Here is a 17,056-nt window from a genome sequence, read left to right on the forward strand (position 1 = left end):
ATGTTGGCCCATGGCCTACAAAACCAGTTGTCCTCGGATAGGAGATAATCATTTCAACTTGATTAAAACAACAAAAAGTACTAATTTCATTGAATAATATATTTACCACATGAAAGAGTACATCATAATATGTATTAAAAACTAACTAATAACTGGAAAAACCTATTTTATGAAAAAAATACAAAATGAGGAGGTTGCACCGGTACATTGCTGAACAGCCAAGACCTTGGCCTATAATGATATACCTTCAGATTTTGTAATTTAACACACTTTTTTTTTCAAAATTAAAACCTGTTTTATCCAAATTCCCAAGAATCAGTGATATTTATACTTTATATAAAGATAAATTTTATTTTTTATATTTATACTGAGTATCATCAGATGGACCAAGTCTATCTTTTCTGACACACCACTTACGTCATATCACAGAATTACAAGATCCAAAATCCCAGCCCATATCCAGTCTCATGTCCTGATGTGGTTATAATCCTGATCCCTCAGCTCGTGCCGACGCTCACACACACACACACACCCTCCTGTATTTCAGGCACGTCGGGTCCCGACCCAGCAGGTGGCGGTCTGGAGAAGGAGCGGCCGTGCGTCGTTCTCCTCAACACCAGCGGCCCTTCAGGCTCCAGTCGGCCCACAGCGCAGGTCCTCCCCGTCCAGACCGACGCAGCTCCTCCTCTCCCGGCCTCCTGCTCCTCCCATCACTCCTTTGGCCTCCCTCAGTCTCCCCAGCACCCCCAGGCCAGCTACCCACAGACGCTGCTCTCTCCAGTGTCCAACCCCGCGCGCATCATGACCTCCCCGCGCAAGCCCAGGCCTCCCCCCCTGTGCGCGGAGGACAGGGGCAAGCCGCTGGTCTCGGGCATGCCCGGCGCCGGCGCGGGGTTCGGCACAGGTTTGGGAGTCGGGATGGGGGTGAGGCTGGAGAACCTGTTCCCGGGGCTGAACAAGGACGGCTCCTCGCCCCTCCAGGAGTCGGTGGTGTGTCGAGGCCTGGCGGGAGGAGGTCTTGGTCTGATGGTGGAAACGAGCTCCGCTCTCACCTCCACCTCCAACAGCCTCCACCACGTCTCCCACCCGCCTCTTCACTTCCACCTGTCCTCCTCTTCGTCTCCCTCTCCATCTGGGTACTACTCCTCCTCCTCCTCCCCCTCCCCCTTCCCTTCTTATTCCTCCTGTTCCTCTACAAAGTCTGGTCCCCAGTCTGGGAGCTCCAGCACCGGAGGGGTAGGAGGAGGAGGTGGCTTTGTTGCTATGCCAACCGCCAGCAGCGTCCCTGTGGCGGCGGTGCCCGGCAACACCTACTGCCTCCCTCAGCCTACCTCCAGCCCCTCCCCCTCCCCTTCCTCCTCCTCTTCGGTGGACGGCCCCGCCGCCAACCAAGGCTCAGGCCACGCCTCCTCCGTGTGCGTGTGCAGCTCGTGCGGCTGCCGGGGGAACTGTGGGGCGTACGGGGCGTTACCCGGGTACGCGGCGGCCGGGTACCTGCAGCCGTTCTCAGCCGGCCCCTCCCTCTTCACGCTGGGTCCCCTGCTCCATCTGAGCCCGCTGATAGCCACATCCAGCGCCGCCGGCAGCAGCACAGTGCCCTTCTCCTACCCGATGGTGGCGCCGCCATCTCTCTACCGCCATAGTCCTGTGTCACATGACCAACAGCAGGGCTTCAGCTTCTACCAGCCCCATGGCATGCTGGGAAACGGCGGCCAGAAGCGGGCATCAGGGAACTTGTCCTGTTATAACTGTGGCGCCGGCGGGCACAGAGCAGAGGACTGCAAACAGCCGCCCATGGACTCGATCCAGCAAGGTGAGCGTCTCACAGATCAGCTCATCACACATAGATGAGTTTCACTGAGTTTGTTGGTCAGTATGCCAAAAAACAAAACAAAACAAAAAAATCATGATTTGAAATTGCTATTAAGCCTTTCACGCAGAGTGGTCACTACAGCGGACAGCTTAAAAGACAGTTTAAAAGCCATTTTCTCCTAAATGCAATGGTTTCTGTGGCAGAATTGCACACCAGCTGTTAGAGTGCTCTCTGCTGCTCCCCTACTTTGAGGTTTATGCAGAGACTGTCAGTTCTTGTTGCTGATAACATGTTAATACTAGCAGAATGACTTTGTAATACCAGTCCTGCATCCTGAATGAAGTATGGAGACTCACAGAAATATTCATGCCCTAAGAAGAGTTAAAACACATAAGAAAAAAATCTGGACTCAGGCTTTCATAATTCATGCATGAAAGGGTGAAATAATTACAAGAGTTTACTTTGCATAGCAGTGAGTTGGTAGATAACTGGTGGAGTGCATTGTGTTAAAAAGTCAAGAAATGTATTGTTTTACTGTAGAATATCAAGCCTCCAGTGCTTCTCTTTATTATCATTATATCTTTATTACAACTATGACAATTCCTTCTAGCTCCCAGATAGAATGAATAGATGAACGGCTCGTTTTCAATGCGCCGGGTAGCAGAGGTGATTTTACAACATGACAGTCTGCACTTTGCCACATAGAGTCGATTTTAGTTCTTAGTGTAATGATACCATCATCACAGCAACTCTCTGAAAAAAGCAAAAAAAATGACGTATGTGGAGCCAGCAGCAGGTAACGTGCAGCTGATCATCTTCCTGGTTCAGTTTCAACAGGCAGGCTTGTAGCTTCTTGACATTGCCGGAGCCGAGTAAACGCTAATGTGTGTCGTGTTTCACAGGGATGTTCCGCCTGAAGTACACTCCTCACTCCGACAGCAAGGACTCAGGGGACTAACGGCGAGGCACACCCGGGGGATCGGAACCAGCGACTGCGCCTCGTGTTTTTCCTGAAGTTCCCGGGCAGCGGCCACAGAGCTGAAAGGAACAGATGACGCGGCCGCTTGCTGGTGCTTTCTAGTGAAGAGCCATTCTGTTTTTGCTTTTCTCGTCATTCTTTTAGGAGACGCCATACCTTAAGAGAGCCTTCGGCCGTGATCACAGGAAGGAGAGAGCAGGGAAAAACAAGGGGACGAGTTGCTTTTTCATCGTATTTATTATGCATTACTAAGGGATAGAGGAGGGTGGGTGAGGAAGAGGAGGAATAAGAACCAGATGGAAGAGGGGAAGGGAGGCGGCACACGGACGAATCTGAGAGGAAACTGTTGTCAGACCTCGGTGTGACGGTTTGTGTGGCGTCTCTCCTCACGTCCCCCCTGATGTCAGCTCCACCTTCATGTCCCAGACGACAGCAGCGGCACAAACAATCCAAACCGGCGCGAGGAAATGCACTTCCTGGTGTGTCGTGATACTCTGATCACGTAAACATGGAGGCCGGCCAAGAGGCTCAGAATATCCGAGACTGTGTCAGTGATGCGGATCTGGATGGAAATGCCTGTTTTACATTTGACCCATCCTCTTCCTGTAAGTGTCTTTGAGACAGTTCTCAAACCAAAGACGGTGTGCGTTCACATGCACTCCAGCGTCTCCTTCACGTCGTGGATTCTCACATTTTACGAGCGCGTCCCGAGCGTCGGAGCCTGTTACAGTGAGCCAGAGGACACACCACGCCTGGGACATACACACAGGCGTCATCGGCACGTATCCCGGTCCTCATTCGGAGGTCAGATCGTCGGTCACGAGTGACGTTCAGCTCTCTGACCGCTTGTATTTTCCGTTGTGCTGCATGAATACGACTTGATTTCTTTTCAAATCAAGAGTCGACTCAGGACAGGACAGCAGGCGCCGGCACACACTCGCTCTCCCGCCAGGACAGAGTCAGCTTTACAGTCCCGCTCTCCGTTCAGTCTGCTGTCATTCGGTTCGGCTCACAGCTCATGTAGAATCCGGGTTACAGCGTTTTACAGTGTCAAGGGTGTAGAATGAAAGAGGCGTAAGTGACCTTTTTCCTAATTTTATGGAAAACTTTCGTTGATTGCACCTGTCATTTTCCAGCATGAGAACCATTCAAACCTTTGCAGAGATCAGAGCTGTTTGTTGCAGTTTGTCATTGAATTTGGTGGTTTTTGGGTCGTTTCAGTTTCAGCTTCACTCTTTTGACCATCACACAGACCTCAACAGGAGCGTCCCAGTCACATATAATGTTCGTTTTTGGCCGACGTGCCCCTTTGACCCTGGTTCCCGTTTGGGACCCGTCACAATGATCTGCTCGCTCCTCCTTGGACAAAAGAGGAGAGATAATCCACTTCCAGTTTATTCCTGGTTGATTTGATTCAGAGCATCGTGAAAAAAGTGTGAGCGTGTCTAATGTACATGGATCGAGGTGATGTGTGCTCCAACAGCAGTTGGATTGAGAACGGTTCAGCTTGGTCTTCAGCGTTGGTTAGGATTGTTAGTGGAACCTCTACCAGCCGCCTTCCCGCCCACCTTATAGTGAACCCTGCCGACGGTGCCTGGGATTGAACCCGACCCATCAACTTTGGCTTGTTATTCAGCCTCTCTACCTCTGGGCCAGCCTGAATGTGCCAAATACTGCTCCCCTGTCCCGAGGCAGCGTGGCAGAGCTGCCGGGACGCTCTCCGCTCACCACCATGTCAGAACATTTTTCAAAATAGAACATCTCCACATCACCATTTTTTTCTCCTCATGATGAGGGACAGTAAAAAAAAAAAAAAAAAAAAAAGTGCCAGAGTTCACATCTCTCAGATTCAGTCATCCATATTGTTGTTTTTCACATTGTTGATGGGTTTTCAGTGTTGAGCTGCCAGGAAACAAGTGAAAAACAGAATAGAGCAGTGCCTCTTTGTCATAAATATGTACAACAACAGTGTACACGGGTGTCTGAGTTTGTGATTGTTTCAAGGTTTTGAACTTGTTATTTTATTGGACCGGTGCCTTTAAGGATGTTTGCCTCCTTTCTGGTTTAATGAAGCAGTGAGGACTGTCTGACAGAATGTGGGTACATTTCTAAAGATAGATTTGTTGTCAGAATGAATGTTAAGTTGAGAATGGCGCCACCTGGCTGTGGCCAGTGAAGCACTTTTCACCTGAGTGATGGAGGTGTAGGCAGAGATACAGGCTGGACACACACAGTGTTGCCAGTGAAAGCCAACAGAGGTGACACACAGAGAGTTATTTGATTTTTAATTTTTTTTTTTTTGAGAAATAATATATTTGCCAATCAATAAATGCGACTTATCCTTCTCAATGCTTAACAGATGACTGCTGGAGCAGCTTCCTGGCAGCACTGTTCAAACTGTCTCCCGGTGTGTTCAAGGCGTTGACTTTACGTGTGTGGCCGGGCAGGACCCGGTGTGTTAAGACACAAGGACAGCCGGTCCTTCAGATAAAACTGTGCCTGTACCCCTGGAGGGAACAGCGCCGAGTACATGGGATGCTTATTTAAAATGGTAAACACTAAAAATATGTAAACCAATCATGACTTATGTATGCGGGTGTATGTGAACAGAATCGAAAAACAATCCTGTTGTGATATCAAAAATGTGTCGTCTCTGGATTTTCGTCTAAAAGCCAGTAACGGGACACTGAAGTTGCCTGGCTCGAAATCAACCAAACACCTGAACAAACGGTCTCGCCATCAAGGACTCTGTGAATTGTGGAATTCATGGGCCTAAGCTGCGTCTTTAATTTTCATTTCAGTTTCTGCATTTTTGAATCAACACAAACGTACATGACACATTAGTTTCCAGTGGTTTTGCAGCACCGGAAGATATTTCAGTGTTATTTTCATCTAGGAAATGCAAGGTTCTTATGTGGCAAAATATTACTTTTCTGGTGGCAGATGACAAGTGAGAAACAACTCTCTTGTGTGACTGTTTGAAACGTACCTTGGGCTGCCATTGGACAAACTCAGTGTTGTTTTTTACGTGGCGTCCGGTGGGTGGAGCGGCGTCAGCACTGCCAAGGCCACGGTTCACTTTCCACTGCAGTTTTATGTGCTTGGCGGGCCTTTGCCTTCGTAATGCGTTCATCAGAAGTCATAGGTTTTATAAGGTCTAGGATTTTTTCGAGTAATACATCATGAAAGCGAAATCGAGAGATCGGATTTTTTTTTGTTGTTGTTTGTTTGTCATGTGACTTTAATCCCGGCCCGTTCAGGAGGATTACAGAGCCAGGTACACTGACTTACAGCATGCATGTTGCTTCATCTTTAATAAAATGTGCTTTTGGAAATATTTGCAGATGTTTGAACACAGTTTGAACACATGATCTTGTTCATTTCTTAGGTCAAAATTTTGTATTGCTTAGTGTGTTTTCAGACCTGTTTTATATTTTGCATCAGAATTTTGAGGGTACAAAAAAAAAAAAATATTTGAATAATAAAACAGTATTTTTTGAATCTGCCTTTCATCAGTTTGTGCATGTGAATCCTTTGTTTGACGGGATGGATTTGTCAGGTTGTTTTGTCCTGAAGGATCTGAATGTTGTTCCGCTCTTGTTTGTGCTGCTCGTCCATTCGCTGTGTGGAACGGTCAGATCCGGCTCTCTGGGCTTCAGCAGAGGATTGGATTTAAAAGGAGCCCGAGAAGCAGCAGGATGATTACAGCTCTCCTGCCGTCACGGAGAAACACTGCCAAGCTCATTCAAAGAAAATTATAGGGACCACAGAGAAACAGATCTATATTTACAGCTGTAAGATCAGCTCCGTTTGCTGCAGAATAGGCTACACCGTTCACTGCTTATGATCAGTGTTTGGCTCTTTCATCATAATATTTATTATTATCACACTTATGATCAAGATTGCAGTTTAAAGTATTACATGAGGAACGCACCAGTGACCTTACTGATGGAGTGGACAGAGCTCAGGATTTATTTCCTCTCTGTGTGTGTCCAGTGTTTGACACACAGCAGAGCAAAATGAGGACACCTCGAGGCCTCAGTCATGTCAAATCTCCAACTTGATCTTTTAATCATTTCTGTTACTGCAGGGAGATTTGATTTATTAAAAAAAAGTGGAGCCGTGCATTCAGCGGGGCGTATTTGGACGAGCTCCTGCAGAGTGAGTCCCACATACGTCCATCATCACATGCAAATCTGATTAAAAACTCACTAAATTACACGAAAACAAGTCTCAGTCAAATCAGCTGAAGTTCTTCACTGTAAGCAGCTGTGTTGACGCCTTGCTAGTAAAGCTCCAACTACACTTGGGCACAGGAGTAACATTTGAAAGAAATCCAGAATCCGTTTTTGTTTTGTCTCCTTTTATTGTTTACAAAATACCAACATAAATACATAAGAGGAGGCTGTGTAATATTGCTGTGTATGTGTGCAGATGTGAGTGTGAAACAGAGGAGCAGGCAGAGGGACAGCGCTGAAACAAACGCTCCACCCCTCCGTTCCAAACACTCCCAGAAAGTCACCTTTGTACTTCACATAGACAGCAAGAGTGAAGACATACACGATGAAATAAAATCACATTAAATAAAAAGAACCAAAAGGATAAAATACTGCCATATAAAAGCAGCTAAACCTCCATGTGTTACGAAGATAGCGAGAGCGAGGGCGTACAGCAGGAGGAGGGGGGCGGAAGCACGACAGCACACGGCAGAGAAAGTGTCAAGAATCATCGATAGACACAAAAATAGACTAAATGAGGCCCTGGAGGACACGCCGGGCAGGTTCTCCCGAACGCTGCGGCATAAATCTGTCCCACAGGTCGAAGACGATACAAAGACGGGACAGTCAGACAGAGACGTGTCAAGATGCTCAGTGTCTGTTTACACACTCTTTACCTGCATCTGCCTTCTCCTCACCTTCCTGCACTCTTTAAGAATTACTTCTGACAAAGGAAATAACAGAATAAAAAGGAGAACACATGTTTAACAAACCCTTCCTGTCATCATTGCCGTAAACACCGTGATCCTCAGTGACTCTCTGACACGTGCGGTCACACCACGCTCCCTGTAGTGTCCAGTATCTGCTGCTCTCACTGAAACCCTTTAACAACATCGTAACATGAAAATCATCTGTACACCGAGGTGCTTCACAAACTACAATCATCTGTTGCAACAGCAAAGCAGGTTCCCCACATCTTTTTCTTATAGTGAAGATGTTTTAGGCTTACAAAGCAGGGAGGATAAAAACGCTGTTAAGTAACATGAAGGGAATGTGACATCAAACTCCCAGAAAACCAGGTGACGGCAGACATCGTCCATTGCCACAGGATCTACTCTACTTAATTTTGTATATTTTGCTCTAGCAGAAGCTGTCTTGGACTCTGGCTGAGATGGCAAATCCCCAAGTTACGCCTTTGATTTGCAATTAAAAAAAAAGCTTCATAAAAACAAAATCTCTCTCTTTCTCTCTCTCTCTCTCTCTCTCTCAGGAGCCTTATTTTCCTTCAAACGTTGTAAAATTAAGATTATCTTTGTTCATTGCAAACAGCCGAGTCACTAACCAGAGCACTGGAAATAAACGATATGTTGCCGTGACCGCTGGCATGAATCATCCGGAGAGAGAAGGAGGAAGTGGAGACAGAAAGTTGAGACGGGACGGGCCTGAGTCACAGATTTGGGGATCGCTCTACTTGGACTCGTCTCTGATCCACTCAGCTCCCATGTGGCTTTGTGCTACCGGGTGAAGGTGGTGAACAGCCAACCCACTTCATCGTAAAAGATAACCCATGACACATAAATCTCATTGTGAACCAATTTGATCAGACCTCAGGGAGAGAGGGGCGGGGGGGAGCAGAAGACATACAAGCCCTTAAACGGCATGTGTGGATGTAGCTGTGTGTGTGTGTGTGTGTGTGTGTTTGTCCTTACAGTTGAGACAAAGGGTTTGTGTACTGCAAGCGGACAGTATTATGGGGAAAATTGTGGGGGATGACAAGGTTGGAGGGGGCAGGGACTACAACTACCATTGTCCAATCGCGGGCCAGGTGGAAGCAGGAGGAAGGCTGTTCATTGGGCAGTCGCGGCGGCGCCGAAAGTCTCCTGGGAGGCATACACCATGTAGAGGAAGCCGTCCTGGTCCCGTTCGCGCTCGTACACCTCTGAGATGGCTGCCGAAACTGAAACCATGCTGTGGCCGTTGACCAGGAGGAAGAAAGCCTGGTTGGAGTTGAGCTGGAGGCGCCTCCTGGTGGAGGAAAAGAGATATGACAAAGAGTAAGAGAGGGAGAGGAGAGGAGAGCTGAATTTGAATTTTATTTTTTAAAGGAAGGGAGAAAGAAAGAAAGAAAGAAAGAAAGAAAGAAGAAACAGAAATAAACAAAGGAAAAAGAGAGGGAAGGATTTGTCCTATCACTCCATGTTTGGGAGTTTAAAGTCCAGCCTGTACCTGATGATCTTGATGAGTTCACTCATGTTGACGTGGTCTGGCACCAGGAACTTGGTCTTGTCCAGGATGGGAAGCTGTTTCTCCCCTTTATACCTCTCAATAATCACCTGCCGGATCAACAAACACAGGAGTGACTTCTTTTCCTGTACATCCCTCCATGATCACCGGCACAACACAACTGGAACTCCAGTGCAGCTTTACCTCCTGCACTATTTTTAAGCTCAATTTCCTGACCAACAAGACAGTAATGAGGGCAGTGTGATCAATAGAAAGATGAAGGTGCACACATCAGAGATATGATGACCTATATAAAGAAATAAATTAAGTAAAAAAATTTTTAAAAAAAGAGCAGGAACTTGACTCCATGGAGGAACAAGGTTCGGGTCATTAGGGAGGCCAGACCTGGGGCGTCTAGTGTCCAGGCTTCAAGGGATGGTAAACTAAAATATGGAATTTTCCATTAAAATATTGTATTGTCATCACTGGCCGTAGAGAGCATCATGAAGTGACAATGTGAAATGCAGAGAGGCGTATCAGTGGAGTGGCTTTAATGGGGATCACATGTACGAGAGGAGAGATCCAATCAGAACACAGCCTCAGTTTATATCCCTCCCACCCGTTTGATTGACTCCTCAGCTGCATCTGTTATCCTCTGTCAGCCTTAACAAGCAGCAGAGACTGCTCGCTCAGCAGGACACCAGGACGCCGAGCTGAGTTTGTGCTGTTCCTGGATCTAAATCCACCATTTCACCAAGGATTACTTTACCAAGCTAACCTTAACCCCTTCAAATACCACCATTTTTTTTTTTTTTTTAATTCTCCTATTTTGGCCTGCCTGTATGAAAAAGCTTAGAGCAGAAATGTATGGATGAGGCCTCATTTGACAGGCAACATCCTACAGTTTCTGAAAATGTGCCCACATAGTGTGGAGCTAACACATGACCTAAACCACAACAGCTCACACATGAAGGAAAGTGGTTTTTGTTCCTCACCACACACATTTTACATTTTACATCAACTACATCTGGGCTTTTAGAGCTCTGGGCCAAACTTCATAGGAGCTACTGAGTGTATAGTTTGTGGTGTCTCTGCCGTTCTGCAGGTTAATATGAAGCTTTAGCTCACGATGGTGTCCACTGTGGACTTTCTCACACTGACTTTGCCACTACAAGTGGAGGTTTTTAGCAGCTGAGCTCTACAGCAGCGTTAACTAGGAAAACATTAGCTGACACACTGGTAGCTAGGATCACATTACCTTAACATGTTGTTGCAGCACTAGTTCGACCTCTAACTATTTCAGTTACAACAAGTGGGATGTTTTCAGTTTTCTGGGCAGCTGGTTGGTCTCATCAGGGTCCAGACAAACACTGTCACCCTACCAGGGGAACTAAGGTCCAGCCAGTCCTGCTGGAGTGTCCTGATGTAGAAAAACTGGAACCTACAACTTTCAGGAACTCTCCAGTCTTGTTGGCTGATGAAGACAGAGCTCAAGAATAATACTAAAAAAAATCAAATCTCTGACCTCTGACCTCCAGACAGAGAAAGGAGAAGCTGCCCACAGCCATCACTGAAGTGTCACATGATTATTATACATGATGTGTATTGAGTAACTGCTGATCTGACATTTGAGTGTGTGTTTGGAGAGGGGCTGACCTTCACAGAGGTAACTGTGTGCCACAAAGGGCTGGGGGTGCACAGCTTTCCAAACAAACCAAACATTTTAATGACTAACTTGACTGATCAGGACGTTTTCAGCCTGAGAGGAGGAAGTGACCAGTGAAACCAGCTGCTGCAGGAAAACCTGCGGACTCTCAGGCCTCCATGTCACATGACTTCCTGTCCTTGGACAACATGGAGTCACATTACAGTGACAGAGCACATCTGGCATCTGGGCTGAACTTAACATGAATTAGCAGTTTATAACACAGGAACACAAACACACACAGTTCAGCCAGGACAGGTAGTGTGTGTGTGTGTGTGTGTGTGTGTGTGTTCCTGTGTTATAAACTGAACTTAACATGAATTAGCAGTTTATAACACAGGAACACACACAGTTCAGCCAGGACAGGTACTCTGTGTGTGTGTGTGTGTGTGTTCCTGTGTTATAAACTGAACTTAACATGAATTAGCAGTTTATAACACAGAAACACACACACACACACACACACACACACACACACACACACACACACACACACACACACACACACACAGTTCAGCCAGGACAGGTACTCTGTGTGTGTGTGTGTGTGTGTGTGTGTGTGTGTGTGTGTGTGTGCGTGTGTGTTGGGTGGTGCTCTAAATGAGAGCAGGCCTTAATTGCAGCAGCAGATGGATAGCTGTGGTGATATTCTATCTCAAAAAGAAGCAGGTGGAACAGGAGGTGTGTGTGTGTGTGTGTGTGTGTGTGTGTGTGTTTAGTGGCGGTCGTTAAGAGCCAAAAGACACCTGGCTAAAAAGCAGGTGAAGTCACACCCATCTCTCACAAGCACAGCTAGCGATGACTGCCAGTCAGGCGAAGCTCCAAATGTGGAAAAAGCAAAACTGAGAAGTCATGAAATGTTGGGAAAGACAAAATAAAACCAGCGACCAGCAAGACAACATGAAATGCTGAAATGAAACTGAATGAACCCAAGGTGTCTTCAAAAACAAATGTTAAATATGAGGCTATAGGCAGGAAATCCTGTGGTAATGCTTTCCGCTGAAGAGCCTGTCAGTGAGCCGCCACCGGCTTGTTCTCTCTTGTAATTTGTGATCCAACACTGCAGCAGGTTAACCAGGTGCATCTGTGTGCTCACTTTGAAATTATATTACTACTATCAGGGTCTGTATTCACTTAGACGCTGCTGTCAGCCTCGGACCTACACGTGGATTGGGATGGATTTGCATGTATAATGTATGAGTGACTCAACTCACAGGTATCTTGTTGGGGTGCTGCTCTCGAATCAGTCTCACGTCTTCTACTCTCTGCTCTGTGGGGTAGAGACACAGGAAGACAGACAGGTTAACACACTGGTAGATGTAGGTGAGACAGATACGACCACACAGATACAAACCAACAAACACAGAGAGAGAGGAGCCAAGTGACAAAACAGAACAGTTCTCTGAAACCTAATTTACATATTTTACTGTCAACCCTGTCTGATAACATCAACCTGTTTTCTGTTCAGGTGAGGAGGACAGTCAAGGTGTTTATTATTACAGCCTCCGGTCCAACAGGTTGACTGAGGCCTGATGGAGGGCTGATGTTTGACAGCAGGAGCTAAGACCAAAGGTTTGGGTACCTGAAATCCACTATTTTCCCCAGATGTTCTCTAAAAAAAACAACATTTGAAATGATTTTGTTCTTAGGTTATGAATTCTCTAACTGAGTGAGAATATAATGAGGAAGAAATGTAAATAAACGCACTGCTGATGGTCTTTGGACTTTCCTAAAATGTACTCACTGTGTAATTACATCACACCATGAATTATCAGCAGAATATGACACAGCATATGATTCACTGATTTTCTATTCTGTTTGTGTATGGGTTTACATGTGCAGGCATGTCTTTAAACAAAACGAAAGCCTGCCGTGCACATTCCAACACATCGGCTGATTTTCAAATTTCACAGTTTGTTGGAATGTCACCTGAATGTTGAGATTTTTTTATGGATAATTGATTATAAGTGACTTCCCTCTTTATAACTTGCTGATAACATGGGTGGTGCTGCTGTCTGTGGCTCGGCTGCCTGTTAGTGACCTCTCAACAGGCAAACCCTCCTCTCTGAACTTGAACCCCATTTTGTAACCGGGCCTGGCCTGACCCGGCAACAACAACAAAACTGCTGGCAAGCCTTGGTGAGATATGATCAAATTTGTTTTATTTTCTAAGTATTAAAGTAAACAAAACACAGCTAATCATCATCGTCATCCAACAGCTTTGGGATTGTGAATTCCACTGAACTGCAAACACAAGCACAAATACTCTCCTGGGTGATATGCAGCACTTTACAAAGCCGAAGCGATCCCAGGGAGGCAGAGTAACGTGAGACTTCCTGTTACTGTGACCCAGGCTTGTGACACGCCGCTAAAAATGTTTGCATAGAGGGCCATTTGTGCGGCTACTGTCAGATTAGCTAATTCAATCACTGATTCCACACGACTGTTAGCGAAACTAACGTTTATCTTATTGAGGATGTCATTTTTACGGTGTACTGTGGGAAGTGAAGGCCATTGTTGTTCCATGATTACATTTGGGCTGCGATGAGTTCACTGCCTAGGAACAAGGAAGCTCTCTCTCTCTCTGTCTCTCTCTCTCTCTGTCTGTCTCGCTCTCTCTCTGCACGAGTGTCTGTCTCTTATGACCAAACTGGGCAAAAAAACAACCTTTGAGTCATCCGATTGCAATAAAATAGAAGTTCCACAACAGGAACCTGCTGAGCTAAAAAGGCCTGTGGGTTTTCCATACGTTTCTCCTCTGTCATAATATGGGAATAACTTGTCAATATGAGCGGTCACAGCTGTTTGTGACACCAGATTTAACTCACGTTAACCATATCAGACACAGAAGCTGAACACAAACACAGGCTTATGTAGGCCTAGCAGTAATTTCAGCAATGCATTCTCTGAAATACACATTTAGGCCTAAAAACCTCATCTGTAGACTAGAAGATAATCATGAAGCATTTAGTTATGTTTTCCCCTGAAATGACCACATCAGCATTTAACTGCCATTAGGGTGACATTATCATATCTTCATGTAAAGACACGCGCGTGGTACACTGACACCAGGTGTGTTAACCTTCCCAGCAGGGTAGCACGGGATGGAGGCACGTGCTGACACACTGTTTCCATGCCTCGTGCACGCGCTCGGGCTGCCTACAGTGTTTTTGGTGCTGAGACTGGCTTTACCAAAATCTACATACAGTATACCAAAAACTACCTTTACTCATACTAAGAATTGTGTTTCGATAAGGCAAATGGAGACTATTCAACGTCTGTTTCACACTTCAGAAAAACATGAGGTGACAGCAACATCGCATAGAGTCACATAAAATAGGCCACTATAACATACAGCAGACGCGATATAAAGACAGCCTCCTGCCGCATGACCAGGCTTACCTGTACGGATATTACTCTGATGCTGCAGGTGATTAAACACAGCCCTAAGTAGGACAAGGTAAGCACAGAGTCCCTAGAAGAATATCACAGTGATTTATTGAACAATGAGGCTTTATTGGTTGTTAAATATACTGGGAAACTGGGTTAACCAACTAACTAGCAGCCTGAGCGGCGGCAGGAGACCGAGGCGAGCCAGCCAGGCCCGGGGGGAGACACACCAACACAACCGAAACAATAATCCGCATGCAGGCTGCGGGCCGGGGCCTACACCGCCTGGCTCCAGCAGCACAGCCCTGCCAACACCACAACACGACAGTCAAGTCCACACTCCACACCTCCATCTTATTCTGTCCCTTTTCAGTCCCCTCTCTCCCTCCTCTCTCACTCCCATCCCCCAATCCTGCAGCTCCGTCTGTCCTGCATTTCGACACCACTTTGCTTTTCTCCAAATAAACAGAGGGGGGAGGCCTGGTAGCTGCAGCACCCCCCCTCTCCTCCTCTATTCTCTTCTCCTCTCTTCTATTCTATTATCTATCTGTTAAATTATATTCTGTTCTGTTCAATGACATGCTAAATTAAAGTTTAACGATTATAAAAGCAGGTTAAATTGACGCCTGTCACCTTGTGAGACAGACTGTCATGTCCACAGCTCAGGTCCTCCTCAACTTTACATTAGCCCGAACTACACACACACACACACACACACACACACACACACACACACACACACACACACACACAGTGGCTGTTTATCTCGGTGGCCAAGTTGGACATGGAGACACTTGACCCAACAGCACGGAGGTTTAGATATCCGCCTGGCCTGTGAGCTGCCCGCTGTTATTTACTCTTTACACGGACAAACAACAACAACAACATTAGCTAGGCCCTGCAGTGCTGTGCGTGACAGCGGCAGAGGAGTTATGCGAGCGGGGCGAACACCTACCAAACGTCCGTCTTTGTTTGAAGGTTTTCTCTGAAGGCATATTGCGTCAAAGTCAAGCAGTTTCGCAGTTGGAGAAATCGACGGCGGCGGCGGCGGCAGGCGGGTTATGAGAGCCGGGGACGGGTCACAAAAGTGCCCAGCAGGCCGGAGATGTGTGGTTTTGGTAGAAAACAAGAGACGGAGGAGCAGCTTTCAGTTTGACGTCGTCGTTTCTTCCGTTGTGTTTTATTAGGACCAGCACGAGCCAGCAAAACAAACCTGTCAGCTGACCTCTGACGTCACGCGCACCCCCCTCCTCTCCTGTTTTTTTTTTTTTTTTTTTTTTTAAATCTACATACCTTGGGAGAAAATACAAATAAACAAACAAACAACAAACGAGCAGCTAGTCCGTGCCGGCTGGGTGTATGACGCTCACATGACACGTTCAGGTGTTTCCTCTCTCGTCGACATTAACAGAGTAAATGCAGCAAATATAAACAAACTTGAACATGTTCTCTGGCTATTTCTCATGTATTGGTTTATTTAAAGCAGGGACAGTGTACAGTACATACACAGCAGATACACACACACAGCAGATGTAACACACTGCTCTTTTCCATCTTTTGTCCCAGGGGTGTGTGTACACAATGCAAATACTACAACATAAAAACAACTGCACCTGACACCAGTAAACACACCTGTGGGACAGGTGTGAGAGGCATTATCAAACCTTAATGACAACATGACCGCCTGCTTTTCAACCACTTTTAACATCAGTCTTAAACTGTTTTAAACTCGACACTCAGTGACACACACACCCTGCCACTGAGCTGTCAGACTGTCTGCATGTTTCCTCTGGCCCAGAGAAATGAAACCATAACCATATGGAAAACTAACATATGAACACATATACACCTATACCATAAAATATTTTCATATATGTTACGTATTGTCATATATAAGCCAAACATACATACCTCTCTGATGGTATGTGTGTAGCCCATAGGTTAAACATCTATAATTATTTACAAAGGGAGAAGCAGGCTCTGGCTCTGATGGCTCATATGGCAGGAAGGGCCAGGAAGAAATCTGTTCATTCAAAGAATGAACTGTCTGCATCACCTAAAGATTGATATCAAGCAAGACCTCTAGGATTTTGTGTCTAAATATATGTGTATAACTTCTCCCTATGCATATATGAAAAAAATGTATTGTCATTATATGGTCATATAAATATGTGCAACCACACCTGCTCAATATATGACACTGGTGGCTGGTGATGCCTGTATTTGTGATAAATTATAGACAGAATATACAGAATATTCGCATTAATGAATATGTGCTGAAGTTCTAGATTATGAGTTATAGTCCCATAATCCAAGAAAAACCCCAAACTGTAGTGCTTTAATGAGGGCAAACTGCGTTAAGCTAATTAGAGTCTGAGCCAACTCTAATTGGTCTGGTAGTGGTTCAGGCATACAATCAAATCTTTGGAAAAAAAAAAAAAAAACACATCTGAGCACAAGAACGGTATTGTTTTGCTTCTCAAAGAACTACATCTGCTGAAGACGTCAGCGCACAGAGAGGATGAGCAGGGTCACGGCCGGCTCCCCCTGGGCCTTTTGGAGCTGTGGACACAAGGGACTGTCCCACATCAAGACTTATGAAAACAATACGTTTATAGCTGATCACTGAGTGTGGGAGTGGGGCAGCGACCCTGTTTGGCCACCTGCCGATGAGACCGAGCACATGAATAATGACAAGAAATTAAGTAAGTAAACCACAGACAAACGCA

At 46.0% G+C, this 17,056-nt stretch overlaps 2 protein-coding genes across 2 annotated transcripts in view; one reads left to right on the forward strand and one right to left on the reverse strand.

Annotated features, from left to right (window-relative positions):
- Nucleotides 1–6,279, forward strand: part of zcchc14 (zinc finger, CCHC domain containing 14) — a 31,042-nt gene extending 24,763 nt beyond the window's left edge. The window contains exons 14-15 of the mRNA XM_030053397.1: nt 548–1,813; nt 2,716–6,279. Coding sequence (XP_029909257.1) covers nt 548–1,813; nt 2,716–2,771 — 1,322 coding nt within the window. The 3' untranslated portion in view covers nt 2,772–6,279. The remainder of the gene's footprint in view (nt 1–547; nt 1,814–2,715) is intronic.
- Nucleotides 6,280–7,138: 859 nt separating this feature from the next.
- map1lc3b (microtubule-associated protein 1 light chain 3 beta) lies at nt 7,139–15,550 on the reverse strand. Its single transcript, XM_030053731.1, has 4 exons — nt 15,283–15,550; nt 12,152–12,207; nt 9,236–9,342; nt 7,139–9,034 (listed from the first exon to the last, which is right to left on the reverse strand). Exons 1-4 carry the CDS (start codon nt 15,320–15,322, stop codon nt 8,857–8,859), a joined length of 381 nt encoding a protein of 126 aa, XP_029909591.1. The 5' UTR covers nt 15,323–15,550; the 3' UTR covers nt 7,139–8,856.
- Between the last annotated feature and the right edge of the window lie 1,506 nt (nt 15,551–17,056).

This window comes from Myripristis murdjan, chromosome 6, assembly GCF_902150065.1.
Source record: "Myripristis murdjan chromosome 6, fMyrMur1.1, whole genome shotgun sequence".
Lineage (NCBI taxonomy): Eukaryota > Metazoa > Chordata > Actinopteri > Holocentriformes > Holocentridae > Myripristis > Myripristis murdjan.

Excerpts from the sequence above, each read along its gene's own strand:
- map1lc3b (XM_030053731.1), bottom strand. The coding sequence starts at position 15,322 with ATGCCTTCAGAGAAAACCTTCAAACAAAGACGGACGTTTG. Across the intron at positions 12,208-15,282 it reads CAAACAAAGACGGACGTTTG|AGCAGAGAGTAGAAGACGTG; the intron begins GTAGGTGTTCGC and ends TCTACCCCACAG. Across the intron at positions 9,343-12,151 it reads AGCACCCCAACAAGATACCT|GTGATTATTGAGAGGTATAA; the intron begins GTGAGTTGAGTC and ends TTGATCCGGCAG.